General features: G+C 44.1%; 1 protein-coding gene across 5 annotated transcripts in view; it reads right to left on the bottom strand.

Annotated features, from left to right (window-relative positions):
- Positions 1–20,193, bottom strand: part of ITPR1 (inositol 1,4,5-trisphosphate receptor type 1) — a 163,489-nt gene that overhangs the window by 54,682 nt on the left and 88,614 nt on the right. For 3 of the 5 annotated variants that reach the window (XM_005149436.2, XM_005149437.2, XM_005149438.2), the window contains 2 exons: positions 9,977–10,109; positions 8,513–8,703 (listed from right to left, as the gene is read on the bottom strand). In XM_005149436.2, the coding sequence (XP_005149493.1) occupies positions 8,513–8,703; positions 9,977–10,109 (324 nt within the window). Of the gene's footprint in view, positions 1–8,512; positions 8,704–9,976; positions 10,110–13,585; positions 13,634–15,207; positions 15,244–20,193 lie in introns of all 5 variants that reach the window. The other 2 variants (XM_034066017.1, XM_005149435.2) reach the window with 1 other exon arrangement.

Here is a 20,193-nt window from a genome sequence, read left to right as displayed (position 1 = left end):
CCACAAGGAGATCGGTCCCCTTGTGGCCTTCCAGAGCCAGCACAAAATCCATGGGACAGGGAAGCAGCACTGGGTGACCACCAGAAGGTGGGGGAACGACAGGTAGAAACATGACTATGGGGTTCAGGGTTTAAATCCCCCCGCAGACAGAGCAGATGGTTTCCACAGCGTGGGAGACTCGGGGGCCTGACCTGCTTTCAGCACAGAGTCTTATTTGAGTTCCTCCAGCATACATGTGGGAGCACGCACCCGCTGGGTCACTCAGTTAATCTGTGGAAGGCTCTTGCATGGCAGGAGCATGAATCCCACTTCCTTACCGAACCAGCAAGCGCTGTGTAGGTGTGAGAAACAAGGAAGTCTGCAGACTCCCCAAAAGGAAAGAAGGGAGGGGGGGAAAGAAGTGTAAGATCTTCTTGAGAGACAGAGGAATTAAAGAAAACCATAGCAACAAGTCAGTCCACCTACCCAAACCACCCACCCACCACCAGTTTCATTTGCTGACGCACTTCAAAAACAAGCTGGCTCCTACCCGCTCTGGAAGGTGAGCAAGCCCTGAGAGCTCATTAAATTCCCTTCTCAGCCACTCTTGTATGCCTGCAGCTAGTGAGCAAGTGGGATATAAATAGAAGTTATATAACACGGCTTTGTTGATTCCTGTGCTCACCAAAAAAAAATAAAAAAATAGGAAAAAAAAAGGCAGCCTGACCTTGTTTTTCTGAGCAGCCTCTGCCTGCTCCTGGAGAAGCCAGTCCTGCTAGGGAGCATCCCCAAAGTTTACCTTGGACCCTCATCCCACTGAGAGGAATAGGGAGCATTAACGATTTACATCCCCACACCTTTCACCACCAGGATCACACCAAGAGGACTGGCATATGAGAGGTCTATGGTGCCAACAACCAGGAATGATACAAGGCTACAGAGACTAGAAGAAAAGTAAGACAGGTGAACCTCGATGTAGCACCTCTCCTCCTTTTTCCTCTTAATATACTGCTCAATTGCACAGACAGGTACCTCAAAATCTTAGCCTAAAACCTCCCTTTAAGCAAAAAGAATGAAAAATGCTATGATACAGGAATATTGATGGCCCAATACGCTTCAGTAAGTTGCACCAGCTGTAGCTCAAGTGCTCCAGACTATCTTATCATTACCATCTATCTTATCATTACCATCTCACCTCATTCACCCTGTTCACAATCTCACCTATGCATCTCACTGCCCTTAAAAACAATGAAATCCTCTCTGCAGGAATATCTCCTCACAGCTTCTGCCTCTGTCTCTCCATGCATTATTAGCAGGGTTTGTCTGTTTGTAACATGGTGGTATCTAAGGGCTAAGAGAGACTGAGACCTCACTGTGCTTAATACATTATAAAACACAGGAAAGAGAGCATGCTCCTATGGGCTCACCATCCTGAGTCTCCTCACATGCTGCAGATCAACAGAGCATCAGTAGATAGATCTCCTCACTGCTGACTTAATCAATAGTGCAGGGTATGTGCCTTGTTTTGAAATTAAATGCTATGAGGGAGAGGCTGGATTTGCAGTGGGCTTCATTTGGAGAAGGCTCTCTTTCACAGAAGGGCAAGACCTCTGCCCACAGCTGAACATGATGGTTGATGTAGGTCCTTACCAACACATACGTTTTTATTTTAATGTCATGTTTGGAAGTAGCAGACTCAGAAAATACAAGAAGAAAAGGTTTAACTTGAGAAAAACCTCACTAAAATGGTGAAAGGCACAGGTGATTATTTAATACATGCTGACAGCTTGCTGGTTTTGCATTAGTTTGCTAAACATGTATTATTAAAACAATGTAAAGGAGAGAACAACCTACAGCAAAGAATTCTGCCTGTTATAAACAAACAGTAGAAATTAAGATACTTTTTTATCAACAACCAAAAGTTCTCGAGTGCTATTTCCAGAAGTTCAGTGGTCCAAAGATATCCCTGCCTCTGAAGCATTTACCATCACGTATGATTTTGTATGCTCCAAGATATCTGTGACCATTGCAATGTCTGTAAGTAGTAAACCTGGCTTAAAAAGCCCAGTCCACAAACGCTAACACACTGAAGTGCTGTGTCACTGAATTACATTTATCACCAGTACTTTTGTACCATTCTGAAAAATTTTCTTCCAGTTCTGAAGGGCAATTGCAGTCATGGAGAAAAACAAAGTAAGAGTTTTGGCAACCCAATAGGACAGGATTAATTTAGGCCAACAGGGAAAGGGGAAAAAAAATAAAGTGGTTGACTGCTGGTTTCAGCTTGTTGATCTTTCTAGCATCACTTATCCTTCCATTTTTGTCACAGTATCCCACAGCCAACACTACAGAAAGCTGAAGGACACAGATCTCTCTGAAGGTTACTGCTCCCTCAAACCCGAGGGCTGCGGCACACAGTGGCAGAAGCGAGCCCTGTCTTCCCACTGGCCAGGTAGCACTCGAGTTCATCTGGATCTGTACCCTTCCTGCGTGCCAGAAAGACATGCAAGAATTGGACAGCTCTGGATTGAAGTCCTTCTGTGCATCAATTTCACGATTATTTAGTAGCTATCAATCATCACTGGACAGTGAAGTACAGAGATCAGCAAAGGAGAGTGTAATTCAACATGCTGGAATTTTACTGGTAGCAATGCACGAGGAGAAGCGTCAACTAAGTTCAAGTTCTTGTACGATGCAAGAACTTGAGAAACAGGATAGTTGTGTTAGTCCAGCATTTTACCTGAACCCTTATTTCCTATTAAACCAGACTAATGAATAACTGGCTGCTGTGATTTCTGCTGTCTCCCTTGTTCAGAGCCCACCATGGCACTTCTGCACCAGGCAGCACAGTACCACATGGTCACAGCCCCTAACCCTGACAAGCACTCAAAGGAGAGCATGCAACATGCATGGCTCCTCTTTGTAGGCTAAAGAGCTCGCAAGTTAAAACTTGAAGCCATGCAGCTTTTTGTACAGTCACATCTCAAAGGAGCCTCACATGCACACGATGAGCTCCAAACCTTGGGCTCATCACAACACTGACTTGCTCTTGCCATGCTGTGATAGAGGCACAACAATCTGGTCCACCACCACAGGCTCCTTAGTGCTATCTTAAGGTGGCCCCTGGTCCTTATCGCATACTCAGTAGCTGGGGGAAGGAAGGGTGTTGAGCACATCCCACCATCATCCTCTGGGCAGGAGCAGCAACTCTGCTTAGACACTTTAAAGCTAGGAGCCCACTTATTTCTTGAAAAATAATCACCTTTTCCTTGGGTGCTGACTGCCATCACCTCATCCTCTGTGTTTGCAGCCCGCCTTGGGAAAAACTGTGGACGAAGGGGGAAAGAAGCAAGGAAGTGTGATGCAGAGCTACCGCACTTGGAAGTGGTAGCTCTGCATCATGTCACTTTGGGGTAGCACTTAAAAAGTGCCTGAAGCTAAACTAATGTCATCAACCTCATTTTACCTTCCCTTGCTGAAAATACCAACATGTGCGTGTGGGTAATTTGTCACGCAATCTAACTTTTGAGAAGATCCCTAATTAAGCGAGCAGACCGAAGTCTCCATAGAGAGCCAGTTATGTAAGGGACTGTACTTGCCATCAACTTCCACCGACCAAGGAAACCCAAAACTCCACAGAGGTGAAGCAGAGTAACAGTGCATGTAATTTTGATTTGGCAGATGAGACATAAGCATTACAGGACAAGTCCTCAGCAATTTCCTCCTCTGTCATTCATCTGCCAGGGTTGATGTAACAGAGGAAAGCTTGCCATGTTGCAGTGTGTGCAGAGAACGGACCAAGCTTCCGTCTCTTCTGAGGAGCTGTAGCCTCACATGCAGCATGCCTATGAGCAACAGCATCTGCCCTGAAAGCTCTGGAGAGGAGCACCCAAGCCAGCACCCTGGGGGGATGAGTACCTTGTGTGGCCGGCAGCACCCCAGATGCAGGGATGCTCACCCCTCTCTGTTTTGGAGGCGAGCATGGGGCTGGCAGGGAAACCCCCAGGGCTGCTCCATGCAGATCCACTGACTCCAGCTCTCCCTTAGATGCATGCTGAGGGTTATATAAATTAATAAAGGGGTTTATGTAATTTTCAGTTCAGTGAGCTGCAGCATTTGCCAAGTTAATTCGTTGTCCGGTTTTGACCCTGCAGTTCCACCTCTGCTTCTGTCTCCTTACAAATGAGGGCAGGCTTCCCAAAGACCAGGGCTCCTGCTGAGCAGGAGCAAAGAGCTCACTGGACGCTTTCACCACCATCTCTATTACCAGAGAACCTGACAGCATTTCTAAGTGAATTCCAAAAGCTAAAAATAATGCAGAAAAGTTTCCATCCAGGGAGCTTTAACTGGGCAAAGACCACTGTCCTACTCCCAGAACAGTTAATTTATCACATCCACATTCACCCCTGTAGCAAAACACAAAGCAGCGTGGGATTCAACGTGCCATGCACTACCAGCTTAGCCTCTTTCCTAAGGTAAACTGGGAGTATTTTTTCTTGCCCTGCTTCTCCCCCACATTAATTTTCTTAACAATGCAATAAAAATCACTCCTGCCAATTATAATAAAGAACATCTCTCGATTTGCTTTTCTGCTAGAGTTGGCAACCACCTACTTTGCCTAGCCTTAATATTGGCCCCGCATGTACCTAATGAAACAATAACACCTATTCCAGTTATCCCTTCCCAACATCACCGGGATCTGTTCTCCCACTGAAGCTCATGGGAGTTACCCGGGAACTCCCATTATTAACCATATTACAATCATCATGTGCAAGCTCCCGGGTGTCAGTACAAACCTTTTGCTCAACTTCAGGCTGAATTCATTTCCCGTGTGAAAACCTGGAGTTAAGAAAATGCCACGCAGGGGTGACACACTTCTGGCTTTGCTGCCAAAAAGCCTTTTTACATAACCTGTCCCTATCCCACCAGTTTCCTATTGTCAAAGGCCTGTAGATAGAAGCAATTTAAGTTCAGTCAAAATTATTCAGACACAGAGCACAGAATGAGCTTGTTCAGAATACTGTAAATTAAGAGCTGCTAATAATAACAAAAAAATTGTTAAAGGAAGATAAACTGTGTTAGACCTCAGAGACAAAGCTGGCTCAGCTGGCCAGGCTGACTTTCGCAATGATAAATGCATCTGATGCAAAATGAACAGTTATTAGTCCAGAGACTCAAGATGATTCTTCCACTGGCAGTTACTGGAAAGTGCTGTAGAACTTGAGAAAATCCACCCTGCAGGTTGCAGAGGCTGTGACGCACTACCTACCTGATCTGCAGGATTTACCAAGGGAACACAGATTAGAGAAAGATCAGGATAAAAGACTGCAGGCAGTACTGGGTTCATTTTTGCAAGTGCATCTAATTCCCATAAGCAGACAAATTTTGCAGCGTATTTTCTAAAAATGAACTCTTACAAAGTAGGAGACCATCACATTGCTGCACTCAAATCTTTACTGGGCTGTAGTGAAAGACAGCTTTACAAAACCCACGGGATGTGAAGCTGTGCATACTAGTGAGCACCCCACACAGCTCTCTTGTACCAGCAGTGCCCCTGACAGCTGGGTTGTACTGAACCTTCTGCATTTTCTGGGTGAGCAAATAAGCTATTCTTCCTATGTGAGGAGAAAAAAGGCTTTGTCATGGGAGTTTACTGTCTCAGGGCACCAGTTTAACTTGGACATCATTCAGCAGCTACTCTGGGTGATACAGACCTGAACTCGTGATTTAACTGAAGAGCAAGCCTCCGCCTTCGCTTTGATTCACCAGCACGAAGCCAGATGTTCTCCCAGAAGTTAAGCTTTGTGGTTGGTATTTTTTTCCATTAAAGTTTTGCTTACTTGGCTTTCATGACTAAGATATTACTGAAAGATGAGAGTGCTGAGTATGTGCTGCTCTTCACTGTCACTGTACTAGTCCCCAGTGGCCCTGCCTGTGCTAAAACCAGTGCAAATAATGCAAGGCATCAGCAAACCCACCTCCCAGCACCAGATTAACCCATATAGAGGCAAGTCAGGGAACATCTTTGTGCACTGATAAACCTTCTTTTTTCTATCAGACCACTGGATTGCTATAGCACAGAATATCCACATTACAGCTGCTCCATAGGATGTTCCCAATAAAATCTCATCTGTTCTTTGCATGCGTAAGAGCTCCTGGGTGTGTCTAAGACCTCAGAGCTTATAGCATTAGCTGTAGGAATCACAAGTCATTTGGTTCCTAAACCACTTTGTACTTACAAGCAGTCTACACCGGAGCCCCCTCCCAGCCCTTTGCTGCAGCGTTAGAGCATGTACACGCATGTGCACCAGCTGCTGCCTGCCCAGAACATCTTTTAAAGGTAAAGACAACTGCCAAGCACTTATTCCCAAGTGGCAAAGGACAGAAAATAGTTACTCTGGCTTGCAGAAGTAATGTCTATAAAGGCAAGAGTGCAACAGAAACTGGCAGGACTGTAAGGCACAGATGTGACAGTGTTACACCATTTGCTATAAGCATCCTATGCCAACAGCTCATTCCTAACCACACAGTTACTGTACAGACTCACAGATCCCAGTTAGACAGCAGATGCAAATTATGAATCTCCCTTTTTGGTTAGAAAGTGGTCTTAGGAGATGGATCGCAGATTTTCCTGTTTGTTTTCACCAGATGAGCTCAGGAATCTGGTTTCAACACGGATTCACACACAGTGGGAAGTTACTTTACTCAGTCCATCAGTTCTAGGGCCCAGCACAAGCAAAGGATCTCTCCACATGAGACTGGCGCAGGATTCCTTTTTCCTTCCAGCATGACAGCATGAGGTTACCTGAGGTTCCCTGAGAGCCAGGAAGTTGAAAGCCCAGCTTCTTTTACATTGGAGAAGAGCAGGAAGTTCAAAGGAGTAACTCTCCCTAAGTAATGTTAATCCTGTCACTGCAGTTTAGGGTGACACAGGATTTTAAATGTTCAGTTCCCACTTCTGGCTTTTGCAAAGAAGCTTCACTCCAGAGCATAAACACAAGGGGGAAAAAGGGTGCAGAGACAGTGTGAGGGAGCCCAAAAACATTCCCTCTCCTCTCAAGAAGTCTGCATGAACACAAGAGGTGCTGCTGTAGAGATCTAGCCCACATTTTAACTGTAATGATCGCTTCTAACTAGTCAGAATCCAGCCCCACATTCACTCAATCACATCTCACCATGTACTGCTTCCCAGAGGATACAGCTGCTCCCCTGCACATCTCTGGTCAGTTTTGAGCCAAGCCAGACCAATTCTATGGCATTGCATCTGTTTCCACTGGCATGCTGGTTTTCTGCCAGATCAGCCCCTTAATTCAACTCATCCCACAGCTGCATAAGCTCTGCAAACAGGGGACAAGCAGAGACAACCAGAACAGGACAGTCCATTTGGCAATGGCCCACAATGAGATGAGATCAAGCACAGTGTGGAGCACTACCCTCTGTCTGGTCAAGTATTTCTCCCTGAAGTTGCCATGGAGGTCTAGTTAAGAATAACGTCATAAGCACAGTGGCTCTTTACTGCTGCTACAATACCAGAGACGGAGGACCGTGTCTTTCCATAGCTTGGTTTTCAGGGCAGAAATAAAGGACTGTGGAGTGGTTGTATCGTACTGGGGAGAGTGAGCTACATGTGTAAGTATTTTTAGTTCTATTTGCCCAACCTCTTCTGAAAATGTTAGTGTTTCATACAAAAGTGCCTAAATAAATGTTCCTAATTAGGATGCAGCACAAATGACATCAAATTATAAGCCTAAATCTGTATGTGTATCAAACATTTGGATGTATCACTTCTCCAAGTGAAAGGAACAATCTGCAAAATTGACCTTCTGAAATAAATCACTGATGGTTTGGTTCAGACGTGAAACGCATGGCACCGGGGTAGGAAGGGATAATGCTCTGGAACAGCTCTGCATAAAGCCCACTGGCTAAGATGGAAACAGATTGCAAATATAACACATGCAAAGTCAAAAGAATAAGGCATTACATGTTCAATAAACTTTCTAAGCATGTTTTTCTTAGTAAGGTTTTACTTTGTTTGGAAGAACACTGTACGAGCCAGTTGCTGTATACTCATTACATACCAAACACAATTTTCATTTAGGGAAATCAAATCCTTATTTAAAACACAGCAATGAAGGACAGCAAGAAATAGTGGTGGTCTGGAGCTCACCATACACCCTTGTGTTGAATTCCAGCCTGAAAACTAACTGCTAGTTATAAAAGTCTCTGAGCATGTTGCAATTGCTTAAACTTACTCATGAAAGTCGTCACAAACTAATCCAATAAAGCTGCTGTCTTGCAGATTCCTCTACACTGCCCTGGGAAATACCTCAATTACCTGATGCCCATGCAAACATTTAATAAGTTAACTTTTGCATGGTAGACGCTAATATTTTCCTTAATTACAGGTCAAGGATCATTTAGAGTCATTTCCCCTCCCATCTCCTCAACCTCCTCAAGTTTCCTGGATTTCATAAAAGTCATTTCCCTTCCCAACATGTTTTAGTTATAAACTTGAAGTTTTCGATTTCCCTACCTGTATTGTAGTGTTCCCACCTTCCAGAAGGGCAATGGCTAGCAGGATGCTTTCATGGAAGACTCTGTCACTGGTGGCATTCATGATGAGATCTATGACCAGGTTGGATGCACCTTCTTTATCCAGATGACACTGGACATCTGCCAGACTCATTTCACCTCGGCTCACTGAACTTGATCCGGAGCTTCCTCCTATAAGGGCAATCATGAGGAACAGGCTGAGATTCAAACCTAGCCACCCTATGATGGTGGCATCTCTTCTGGTTTAAATTATTAACCTATCCTGAAGGATGCACGTGCATTTATTAACAGTGATGAACTCAGCTCCTTGCGTTTATGCAAGGAAGACTTTCTAACTTAAAGCACATCTCAGGCATGTTGCAAGGTGGGCACTTAACACTGCTTTAATGCATGCGAGTCTGGGGGGGGTAGTGTTCTAAAGGAGGACAAGCTGGGCTGGCAATGGGATATGTCTACTCTTACTGCTCCTCTCCTTAGCAGCACAAGATGGAGAGAGGGCTGGTGTATTGGAAGAGGGTTCTTGAAACAGCATGGATCCATGGATACAAAGAGAGATAGAGGTTCAGCAGGACCAGTGAGGGGATGGAGAAAAGGCAAGACAAATTCCAGAAGATAGCAAAGCCAATGCTCTATGAAGTGGAAGACTATGGCATAGGCAGCACAACACAGGGACAAACAGAATATGTACCAACTTCAGAAAAATAGGGAGAAATAGGTGGGGGTTTGTTTATTTGTTTTCCTTTCTTTCTAATCAGGCCTGCTTTCACCAGGATTACCCACTGTATTCTGAAGAGGCAAAACGTGCTTGACATTACTTTTTTAGCAATGGCCTCAGATTAAACAAACTGCACTTTTTAAGTGACTTCAACCCAAATTTTTGCTCATCCATTGCTACAATCCCTCTGTAATCAATGAAAAAACATTTCAGATGTTTTGTTTCAGGTGTGCTTGAGAACCTGACATCCGTATGAGCACAGTTCCCAAATGTTATTGCAAATGTTAAATTGACCAGGGTTTCTAAGTGCATTCACTCAAAGCAAAGTCACAACATTCAAGGCAACCTAAGACAGTCTCTGGAAAGCATAAAAAGCTCTGCCTGCTCAATTCTAAAGCACTTTCTCAAATGCAGTCAGGAGAAAGAACATTGCTCTCCCCTGCATGAGGAAAAGACAGCCTGACATGACTAGACAGAAGCGCAATGCTCCATTCAGCCTAAAGTGGAATCCCTCACGTAGAGATGGAGTTTCTAAAGCCAGGAGCGACATGCAAGCAGGACTTCTTCCCATTCATGTGGACAGCCCCTTGTTTTTTGGGATTCCATAGAACAGAACAGGGAGAACCCCCTATTTCACCCGTGTGATACCGATTTGTGAGGCAGACACAGACACACAGCATCTGGCACAGCAGATGACACGAACGCCTGCTGAGCAGGAGCACGTCCTACCTCCTGCCCCGGCTTTGCTGGCGCCTCCGGCAGACAAGGGGCCATTGCCGAAGGTGGTGAGGCTCTCGCGCCGTCCCGCTGGTCTCACATTGCCATAGTAACGGTTGACCAAAACTTGCCTGAGTGCCTCACCCTTGATTCAAAGAGGATAATGAAATCAGGATGCGAGCTTAATGAATAAACACACTACTCACATTCAGTAGCAAGGGGACTGCTGGTAATTAGCCTACTTGTAGTGAAGGAGGGGGAACCAAAACCCTGGAGAGATTAGGCAGAATCCACTAAGCATCTCCTGATGTGTTCAGGCAGGCTGGGACCCTGGGTGGGGTCTCATGGGGCTCAAATAAGATTATGGGTTCCCAGCACCAGAAACAGCTACAGTTCTGGTTTTGTGCACAGCTTTCTAAACAGATTTTATTCCCAAAGAGTTTTCTGAATTAAGATCTACTGTCTCAGCCTTAAATGTAAAAAAGGTGCAGCACCAACATGAAATGAAGGATTACAGAGAGAGACCATTAGACATGGCCTTGTGAGAGAGCAACCCCCTATTTGCAAACCTATCCTATTTTGCCATTTCACCAATGTTACAGGGACACACTCTTCTCCCCTCCATCAGCAACTGATGCAATCTAATGCTGTCAGCTGCCGAGCGGAAACCCGAGTGATCCCCGCTGCATCCCAGCTCTTTGTTCCCTGTGTCCCTGCTGGCAGCTGCCTGGTCACGCCAGCAGTCAGCATCTGAGCACATGAGCCTGCGGACACTGCAGGGCACCGGTCCTCGGATAACCCCAACATCCCGTCCCCGCACCCCTGGGAGCACCCAGCACGTCCCTGCAGAGCATGTGCCGCTGCCGTGCACAGAGGCTAAAGATCAAAACAGCTCCCAGGTTGAATGTTAACTTGTGGACCCTGCTCTGCTCTCATGTAAGGTTTACGGGAATTCCCAGTAATTCCGAGCTGTACACAAGCCGGCGGTACTACCAGCAACAGGATGCACACAAACACTGCCATTGGATTAGCACATTTACAAAGTCTTTGGGCAAAAAGGAAAACTAGTGATTATTTCAACTGGGAGCTGCTGCTCTGCTAATGGCAGCATGCTGTGCTTTCAGCAGTACCACCCTGAGACTGTGTGTGAGAGAATGGGAAGAAAGGAGTTTCTCAGGGATTAAAAATGACATAATAAACCTCAAAATCAACCTAGCCAAGAGTAATTTCAGACTAAAAATGTCAGGATGAGCCAATATATATCTTGATCTCCATTCATAAAATGAGTGCTCGACACTGATTTTCAGCTGTATTTCAGATATAATCAATTGTCTGACTACATATTCAAAATGTCATTAACACTGAGGTTTCATATATTAGCTGTGACACAAGTGAAGCCTTTGTAAACTTTCACAAGAGACCTTTAAAACACAAATGAGTAAATGAAACAATGTAAATATACATTCATTGGTTTATACCAAACTCCAGTGCTGCCACAGCCACGCTGGTTTTGATATGAATCTGGCACTCACAAAAGGTGGCTTAAAGAAATCCTTATACCCCAAAGCACTAGAAAGACAAATTGGTCTGGAAATTAACAGTTCTTCACCAAATTTCAGACATCACTTCCACATGGAGAAGCCCAACAGCTGCCTGAGCTGGTCAGGAATCACTGCCCTCCTCACAAGGCTGGTGCTAATGTCATGGCTCCCACCATCTGCTTCTTGCCATTAACATTTAGCACATTAAAAGTTGTCCTATAGATTATTAGTGTGAAAGCTGCAGCACAGAAGCAGCATTTTATGGATCAGATGGGGATGGGGAAACCAGCAGGGAGACAAGATATAAAATAGACATGAAGAGAGCTTTCCAACCAGCTGCTTCCAAAAGTCTTCCCCAAAAAAAGAAAAAAAGGCAAGCTACTTTGGAAGCAACAGTAAAAGATGAGCACTTTTCCAAAGGACATACGCTTCCTATCACCACTTGGGACAAATAGTGAACATGTAGGAGAGGCAAGAGACTTGATTCAAAAGCTCAAGCAAATTCTTATGCTAAAGGAGCCACCTTGACTGACAGCAACATGAGAGTGTTTAGCACATGATGCAGAGCTTTAGCCATCTCTCTGCTCTCAGTCTGGCAGGTAAGGAAGGCTACGTGACAGAACAAGGCCAAGGCAGACAAAAACCCCTTAACTACATATTCCTTTGACAGGTACAGTGATTAGAAAGGCAACTTGATACCCATAAGTCTTATGCCACAAACCAAGTTACAATGGAGTTCTCAGATGATCTTCCTCTTCTGTTAAGCTAACTGGCAGTGGTCATATCAACAGGCATTTAAAAACTGGTTTTTACCACTCACTACAAAGATAATACACATCCAACCCCACAAACTGCTGTTCAGTCAACTCCTCCTCTTCCTGAAATCAGGAGTGTTACTAAAGGTTCTGGAATTTTCTCAAGACTTTCCTTCTGGTCCACTATGGAGCAGAAGGCAACTTCTGTTCCACAGTCCAAATATTGTTAGGGTGAGTGGAGAGACCTCACTGGGAGCTGCTGCTCTGTGGACAGACCTGCAGGACCTTTGCTGTCTACAGGAATAGTGCATCCAAATCCAGGAACCAGAAAACACAAGTGGGAACATGTATCAAACATTTACTGTTTGAAGTCAGAAAGTGTGCTGACCCATGGTTTTGGAGGCTTGGCAATCCATGTTCACTAGCACTTTGCATTCTAGCTGGGAAGAAAAGCTGTTTCCTACAAGATTACTCAAACCCGCTGTGTCAGCTAACAAGGATATGAGTACGTGATCAAAGTAGAGGGGAGAAAATATAAGTGGTATTTAAGAAATGTTGTAATTAATTCAGCTGCAATGCTTGGCTCCGGAACAGTTCTTTAACCATCATGTTACTGTTGTACACCACTTTGATGCACACAGTATGCAAACAAATATCAGATGTTTGGCAGCAATAAGAAAAATCAAATATGCTACCTAAAAAAACCCCAACCCTAACAGCATTCAGTTTCATCTGCATTCCCCATCAAGGTAAACTATCAGTAAGTAGCACACAAACATTACTGTACATGTATCAGTAAAGCAGATGCAATACACAGTGCAAATGAGATAAAAAAAAACCCTGTTACAGTGTTTAAAATAGAGCATCTTTAATAATATTTAAGAATAAAGCAGTTATAAGTTGTTGCTGTTGTGTTCCAAGCTGCAAGAACAGAAAAAATCAAGCACTGTTTTAAGGATGCTGATTTCGCAGCTTGGCTCTTTGCGAAGGGAGAGATGAGGCCAAAGCCAGCAAACTCCACAAGCAGCAATTAAACTCACTGATAATTGTGTGATCACCAACACAGGGGAGTGCTTTGACAGTGTGGACAGACTAGACCAGGATCTCAGCCTTAATTCAGAGCACCCAAGCACTTGCCCCTTCCATTTAACACGAGAGAAGGTGCTCCAGCAGCCTGTTTTATAAGCATGGCTGATCATTTCAGATTTTCCAAGAGACCAACAGCAAGCAGTTAACCACAGGAGTTTCTTACATGACTTAAACTTCACTACTTAAAAGGAAAAGGTAGAGGATTAGTTCTGAATGTGTTTGACTGCTGTACGTACCCTTCTATGATCCTCCAGTTGCCTCTGTGGTAGACTTTGATCAAGCTCCTGCTGTGCATGCAGAAATTTCATTTTAAAGCAAAACAACACTAGAGAGACACTAACATCTTTGCACTCATGGAAAATATTAAGGCAAATCACAGCTAAAATCAAGGGGGAAGTGAGGGAGATTGACTGACAAGCTACCAAAACAGAACATCTGCCCTCAGTTAGCTCTGGCAGCACTCAACCAGCCTGCTCTGCCACCCTCCAACAGACCACCACGGCATGCATGCATGCCAATCCTCATGGATTTAAAGTAAACACAAATCTAGTTCTGCAGTTACCAGTAATGCACAAGTTTAAGAGCTCAAACCATGCATACCCATGCATACATATACACAGACACACACACACACAAACACCCATCGCATGATAGGCACACTTCTGGAGGAAGTGTAGGTACTTCAACGTATCTGACTGTGGTCAGGGAAGCTACTTTGAGACTGTGGAGGACTGTAGGATTTTCATTCCAGTGCCATGAATTTCAATGGGGTTTCGCTGAACAAAGCCCCTTGGCACATGGATGTTCCAAATCAAAGAGCTCTTATTTCAGCCATTAATTTTCAGGAGTGAAACTTCTGCTCTGCAAACCTGAAGTATGCTGAGGTTTTGCTGCTTTAAAGCATTCTGGAAAACACATAGGAGCAGCTCTTCTGCACAGGGACGCATATTAAACTAGGAGCCACCTCCCAAGCATCTCAAAGTCATCCGATGACCACTCAGAGTTCCACTTTACATTTAAACACTGTTCCACGAAAGTTACAAATACAAAGGGTCTAAACTACCACAAACATTTTTTCATTATGACTTCACAACATATTGATGATCTTCATATGGATATAGCTCAGAGAATTGGCACTATCCTAGATTTAGACTTCCATGTTGGTTCACTCAGATTTGCACTGATAGAGTACCCAGTTGTACAATGTACCAATGCCATCTTTGGATGTCCCATTAACTTCAAAAGAATTTAAGACTTCATAAATTCTTATGTCTTCATTTTGGCAAATAATCAGTCTTATTCAGCTGGTGCTGGGGTGTCTCATAAAGGAGATGTGCCTACAGATCCAATTCACTATAGCACTAGTCACCTTGAAGATGTGAACTGACTGTTAGCTGTTTCACTGTGGCACTTTACATGGGACACCCAGCTGCTGTGGGATTATAAAGCTTCCACTGATAACTTCAGACACTTCCCTTTGCTTAGCAAAGTTTTTACGTATGCAAGACAAAGGGAAAAGCAAATTCTGCATTAGGAGACAGAGAAAACAAGTCTCCTTTTGCTAATGCAGGGGGAGGCGAGAGGACACTTTTCATAATGCCTCCCTTAAAAGCATCAGAGAAAGGGGTAAAAGCAACAAAGATTTGGGACTGGTTTACATGTGGACTTTTTCATCTCAGTCTATCATGCTACTGCTCTATTGGATTAAACCACCTCAACAAATCTACTTATTGTCACTATCTACCACCGCGCAGGAACACACATTTCACAGGGGTTTTTGAATTGACAAGAGACTCCACCAGGACTACTTCAAAACACCAATATTTGCCTGTTGTACAAATATAGGTGGGTGACACACCTCTACAGGGCTTTCCGTTTCTGGAGGCTGCGACAGCTAGTTGAAAGTAAAATGGAAAAATTAGTCATTCTTCAAGAATCTTTCATCCCAACAGAAATCTAGTGGTCAACACTTAGGGGAAAGGAGCTAGCACAGCACTTGATTTCATCTGAATCATCACAAATGCATTATATAGCCATAATTACTGTTTATACCCTCCCACCCACCCACCATGCTCCTAAATGGGATACATTCTGAAAGTTTAGCAGGTATCCTTTGAACATCACCAGCTACTTTGCATGAACACAGAGGCACAAGCAAAAAAGCTTTAGCTGCAGGTGCACACAGGCCTGCAATGCAGAAATTGCAGGCTTTTGGGTAGCCTGCTTGGAGCGAGCACCCGGGATCTGTGACTTGTTTCCCCTCTCACCAGTGGGAGAAGGAAGCAAGGGCTGCATGTCACAGAGCCAGCAGCCTTGCAGTGTTAGTTTAAAAAATGCTTTCTTTGGATTCTCATCTATAAACATACTTTTCTTGAGATAAAAGAAAAGTGATACAGCACCAAACACGAGCAATGAAAGAAGAGGCTTCATGGTGACAGCTTTTCAAATTTAAAATGCTGATCATCGCAATGAAACAGATGAGGACAAGCAACTTTTATCTAGTAGAGCTTAGACATACAACAGAGACCTAAAACATTCAAATGAAACTGCCTACTTAATCACGGGTAAATTGATTTAACTTCTCAGGAACAGACACTAAGAAATAAGATGACAAAGATACAGTGATGCCAACCTAAGGCAGGCACTCATTGCCTGTGTCTGCCTGGAGGGCACACAAACTAGACAGACAAATAAAGCATATGCTGGGAGAGTGACCTAGGCTGCAGCCTAGGAAACACACAACAGAGGGAAAGGAAGGCCACCAGGTCCAGAAGTTGAAATATGGAGAGGCTGTTTCCCAGGAAGGAGCCAGAGCAATGAGTGCTTCCCCTTTGGTGCTCCATGGGCAGGGGCTCCTTGGCCAGGAAGAACCATTCTCCATTCTCCTAATGGACTTTCCTCCTGGCTAATTCACAGGGCCTTTGGTACACTGCTTCCTTGCATTGTCACCATTCTTGGAAACTTCACAAGCACACAAACCATTTCTCTCTTGGTCAGATTTAAGCCAGAGGAGGAAAAGTTAACAGGAAAAACCTCATTTATGCAGAAGAACACAGAGTTCCCGTGCAGCCCGCTGTATACACCCTTGCTGCTTGGAGGCTGGACACTGGAAATGCCATATCCAATCATTAGGGAGTCTGGGCACATTGCTCTGATCGCAGACACTGTCTGCACAACTTGCTTCAGAGCACAGCAAAAAATTCCTTCTCTCTTAAGTAATCAACAGCAGCAAGGAAACTGTGCATATTCCTGTGTAGGGAAAATGAGGCACCTTCCTGCCACGGAAGTGGACACTGAAGCTGGCAGGTCAAGTGGATGACTGCCACAAGATAATGTAGTGGGCTTTGGATTCCAAATGAAAGCTTCTTTATTCAAGGCTTATACCATGACCCCACCTTAATCAAACAGACATGTACATTTTGGGGCTGAAAACCATCACAGATGAAGGATCAGCATGAAGTTAGTTCAATCTTTCCAACCTAATTGGAGAAGGAAAAAGTACATATTGCAGCTAGCAAATTCCTGTGCCTTCCCACTGTAGCACAGACAGCATGTTAGAACCAGCCTTACCAACTCATCTGCGAGCAAGAGCCACTGCCCTTGGCAGTGCTTGGATGGATCATTTCAAATAAGCACAGCCTTCAGCAATCTTTTAGTAAGAATATAAATTTCAAATACTGCAATTGTTCTTCTTTGAGTAAAAATGGGTTAAAAGAGCAAAGAATTATTGAGCTGTAGTTCCTGGGCTATACTTTGCACTATCCCGCATGCTGCAACAGCAAAGTATCAGCTTATGCTTTGCAAGAAGGATTGAGCAGGGTGGGAGAGTGGACTGCAGTACTAATTTTGCCAGATTTCTTGTGCCTCAGCTCTCTGCCTAGAAAATAAATGATGGGGTGGGGAGGGGGCAGGTTGGTGGAATACCAAAAGCTGACCACTGTGTATGATGGACACATTGGCCAGCTTTTAAACTAGAACGTAGTGGGTGGCAGGAACAAGAAAACCGTACATCATCTTTAGTTTTTGCTAGCATAAGAAGTTCCTCTCAACTTGTGCAAAACCCCCTCTTTCCTTTGAAGTTTCCATTCCCACAAGGCTGGCAAATACACCACTCATCACTAGCCACAACAAGGGAAATACCATTTTTTTTGACCTGTTGGTGACCATAATGCTTCTGGCATCCATTTCCCCTACACAGACTACGTTTGTTTCCCAGAATGGTCTTTACCTGCCTCAACAGTGGATGTATCCACCTCAAAAACCACCAAAGCAAGTGACAGCTCAAGTGTGAGCTCATTATGTCTCAATTTATGAGATATGGAAGATGTTTCAGTCCTTCTGCTTTATGGTTTTGAGGAAGGCATGAAAGTCTTTCCATTCGCTTTCAATCTAACAATCAAGATGAAAGTTGTCTAATCCTGTCTTCCACAGAAAATGCAAACAACTGAAAAAGTGAGAATGCTCTGAGGAAATGCAGATTTTCATTCATGTTTAAAGCCCCAGGACTGCTTTTCTCAAGATTTGAAACTTGACAGGTAAGCATCCAAAACACACCTGAAATGCATTGAAAAGGCAGGTAGGGATTCCCATTCACATAGACAAGGTCTGCTCCAGACAGTGGCTTCAGCAACATAGGATGGAAAATATCTCGTAATGCTACAAATGGGCGAGAAATACTCTTATTTGGAAAAAAAACCACATCTGTGTGAGCACACACATGAACACTTCCAAAGACCTGTTCCTTTTCTCTTCAGCCTCAACAAACCATGGAATTTTGACAAAATAATGGACAAACCAGCCCAATTACAAACACAAACCTCCTCCGCCTCCAGGCCATTTCCTAGGTTAAAGGACTGAGAGGTGACAGACCTCAGACTGCTTAACTTCTACAGGCTGATGCCATTTTCCAAACTACCACACGTCTCTTTTAGGTCTTTTACCAAACGTCCCAGTAAATCAGATAGGAAGGTGACTAGCTGGTGCAAGGCAATAGTAAACTGATACCTGTCCTGGGATGTCTTCAAGATCAACACTGAGCATTCTAAGGAAGCTTAGTCAAATTAAATTGATTTGGCTCAGCAGAGAAAAAATGGCAAGAAACAAGATGCCCTGTGCTGTGCAGGAAGTCGGGTTAAATTACTGAGTGGTCCCTTCTGGTCCTGAAATCTGTGAATTCAGGAACCAACCCAAGTCCATGCATATGGCATCTAATTATTGGGGTGCTGGGGAGGAGATATTTGGCACAGAGGAGGAAATATAAGGGGGGATAAAATGTAACTAGTAAGCCAAATATCACATGCAGCTTTTGATAGCTAGGTTGTATATCCAAGTGTAAAATATGGAGTGCAGATCTGATATATGTTGTTCTGAAACCATTGCTCTCTGCTTTGGCTCTTGCATACTGTGCCCCACACTAACTGAAGTTCCAGTGGGACTGGCTGCTTAGATAGAACCCTTGAAGTCCTCTTGCACTCTTTCCTCCCTTTTCTGAATTTCTCCTCCTTTCTCTTTGGAATACATTCAGTACAGTTTTTACTTGAAAGGCTCACATCAAAAACACCACCTAGTCCAATTCATGACAACAGACTAGAGCACAAGTTAGGCTGCTGTCCTTTATAACTCTTCCGTAATACCAAGAAGCTCCATGTAGGTTACCTGCTTGCCAAGTCTCTTTTGTAAGGCTAACACTGTTACCTTGCAGAACTGAGAAAAAGCTGGGTAGCAGACTTCTAGCCTCTGCAGATGATATGCAGATGTTTGTCAAGCAGGCAGTTGACTTGCTATGGATGTGTTTCAAGGCAGAGGGGAATAATTTGGAACCAAGACCACTGAGCTGCTTCAGCAAACATCCCACATTATAATTTATCACTGTAACGGACCTGCACCAAAGCTGCCCAGTGGTATCCTACTATGCAGGATGGCACACCTGCATAAATAAAGAGGCAGCAGGAGACATGGAGCAGCACCTTGTCCTGGCACTGGTGCTCTTCCTGCCCTCACAGAAGACCTGTGGGATTTACAGGGGCAGAGGCACATGATGGAGCAGCGACCACACTTACACTCTGTGGCCTCGTTGCTGCAGCACACACCCAATACCAGGGACGTGGCTAAATGTTCCCCTCCTTATCTCAGTCAATTTGCAGAGACTTTGTGCGCTGCCAGACAATGAGGTGGGAAATCTGGCGTAAGAGCTGTCAGTGCCTGCACTGAAAGGTCACTCAGATCTGCCTACAGGAATGCCTTCTCTCATTTTCCAGAGCTTTCAGTTGAGAAAGCATGTTTTACTTGGGCTGGGACTTTCCTGGAGTCAGAGACTTGATTCTCTGATATGCCATTGACCTTAAATCAGAGTGCAATCACTTCTCCTTAAAACCTCAGTCTTGCAGGTCAGTTACAATAACTGAATATAGTAAGAACTCTCTTTACTACACATTTTACATTAACAGTTTTAATTAACTGGTAAGATGGCATAACTATTTCTTTGTTACAAATAACCCTAAGAAATGTTCCAGGCTCCCTTTCCAAAGAGCTCACCAATTCCAGTTCGTGCAATAAAAACAGTCCAAAGATTGCAGGATTTCTGAGGGGAAAAAAAATAGAAGGCAGCCCACAAAAATTTATGAGCGCCTGCATTTCCTCTGCTTGAGACATAACAAGTGAAGCACTGTCTAAGTGCAAAATACACAAGAGAAATGACTGTGGAGTAAGCTGCCTCTACAAGGAGAATCATTTGTAAGTGCATCTCTCCAGCTTTTAAGAGGTTAATGGATTTTCCAGCTCCAATCGGAAGATGCATAAAATAGCACATATTTTGCATGTTGCTCAGCCATTGGACTTTTAGCTT

Source organism: Melopsittacus undulatus, chromosome 9 (genome assembly GCF_012275295.1).
Source record: "Melopsittacus undulatus isolate bMelUnd1 chromosome 9, bMelUnd1.mat.Z, whole genome shotgun sequence".
Taxonomy (NCBI): domain Eukaryota; kingdom Metazoa; phylum Chordata; class Aves; order Psittaciformes; family Psittaculidae; genus Melopsittacus; species Melopsittacus undulatus.
Note: the sequence above shows the minus strand (reverse complement) of the source record. Positions and strands in the feature narration are given on the sequence as shown.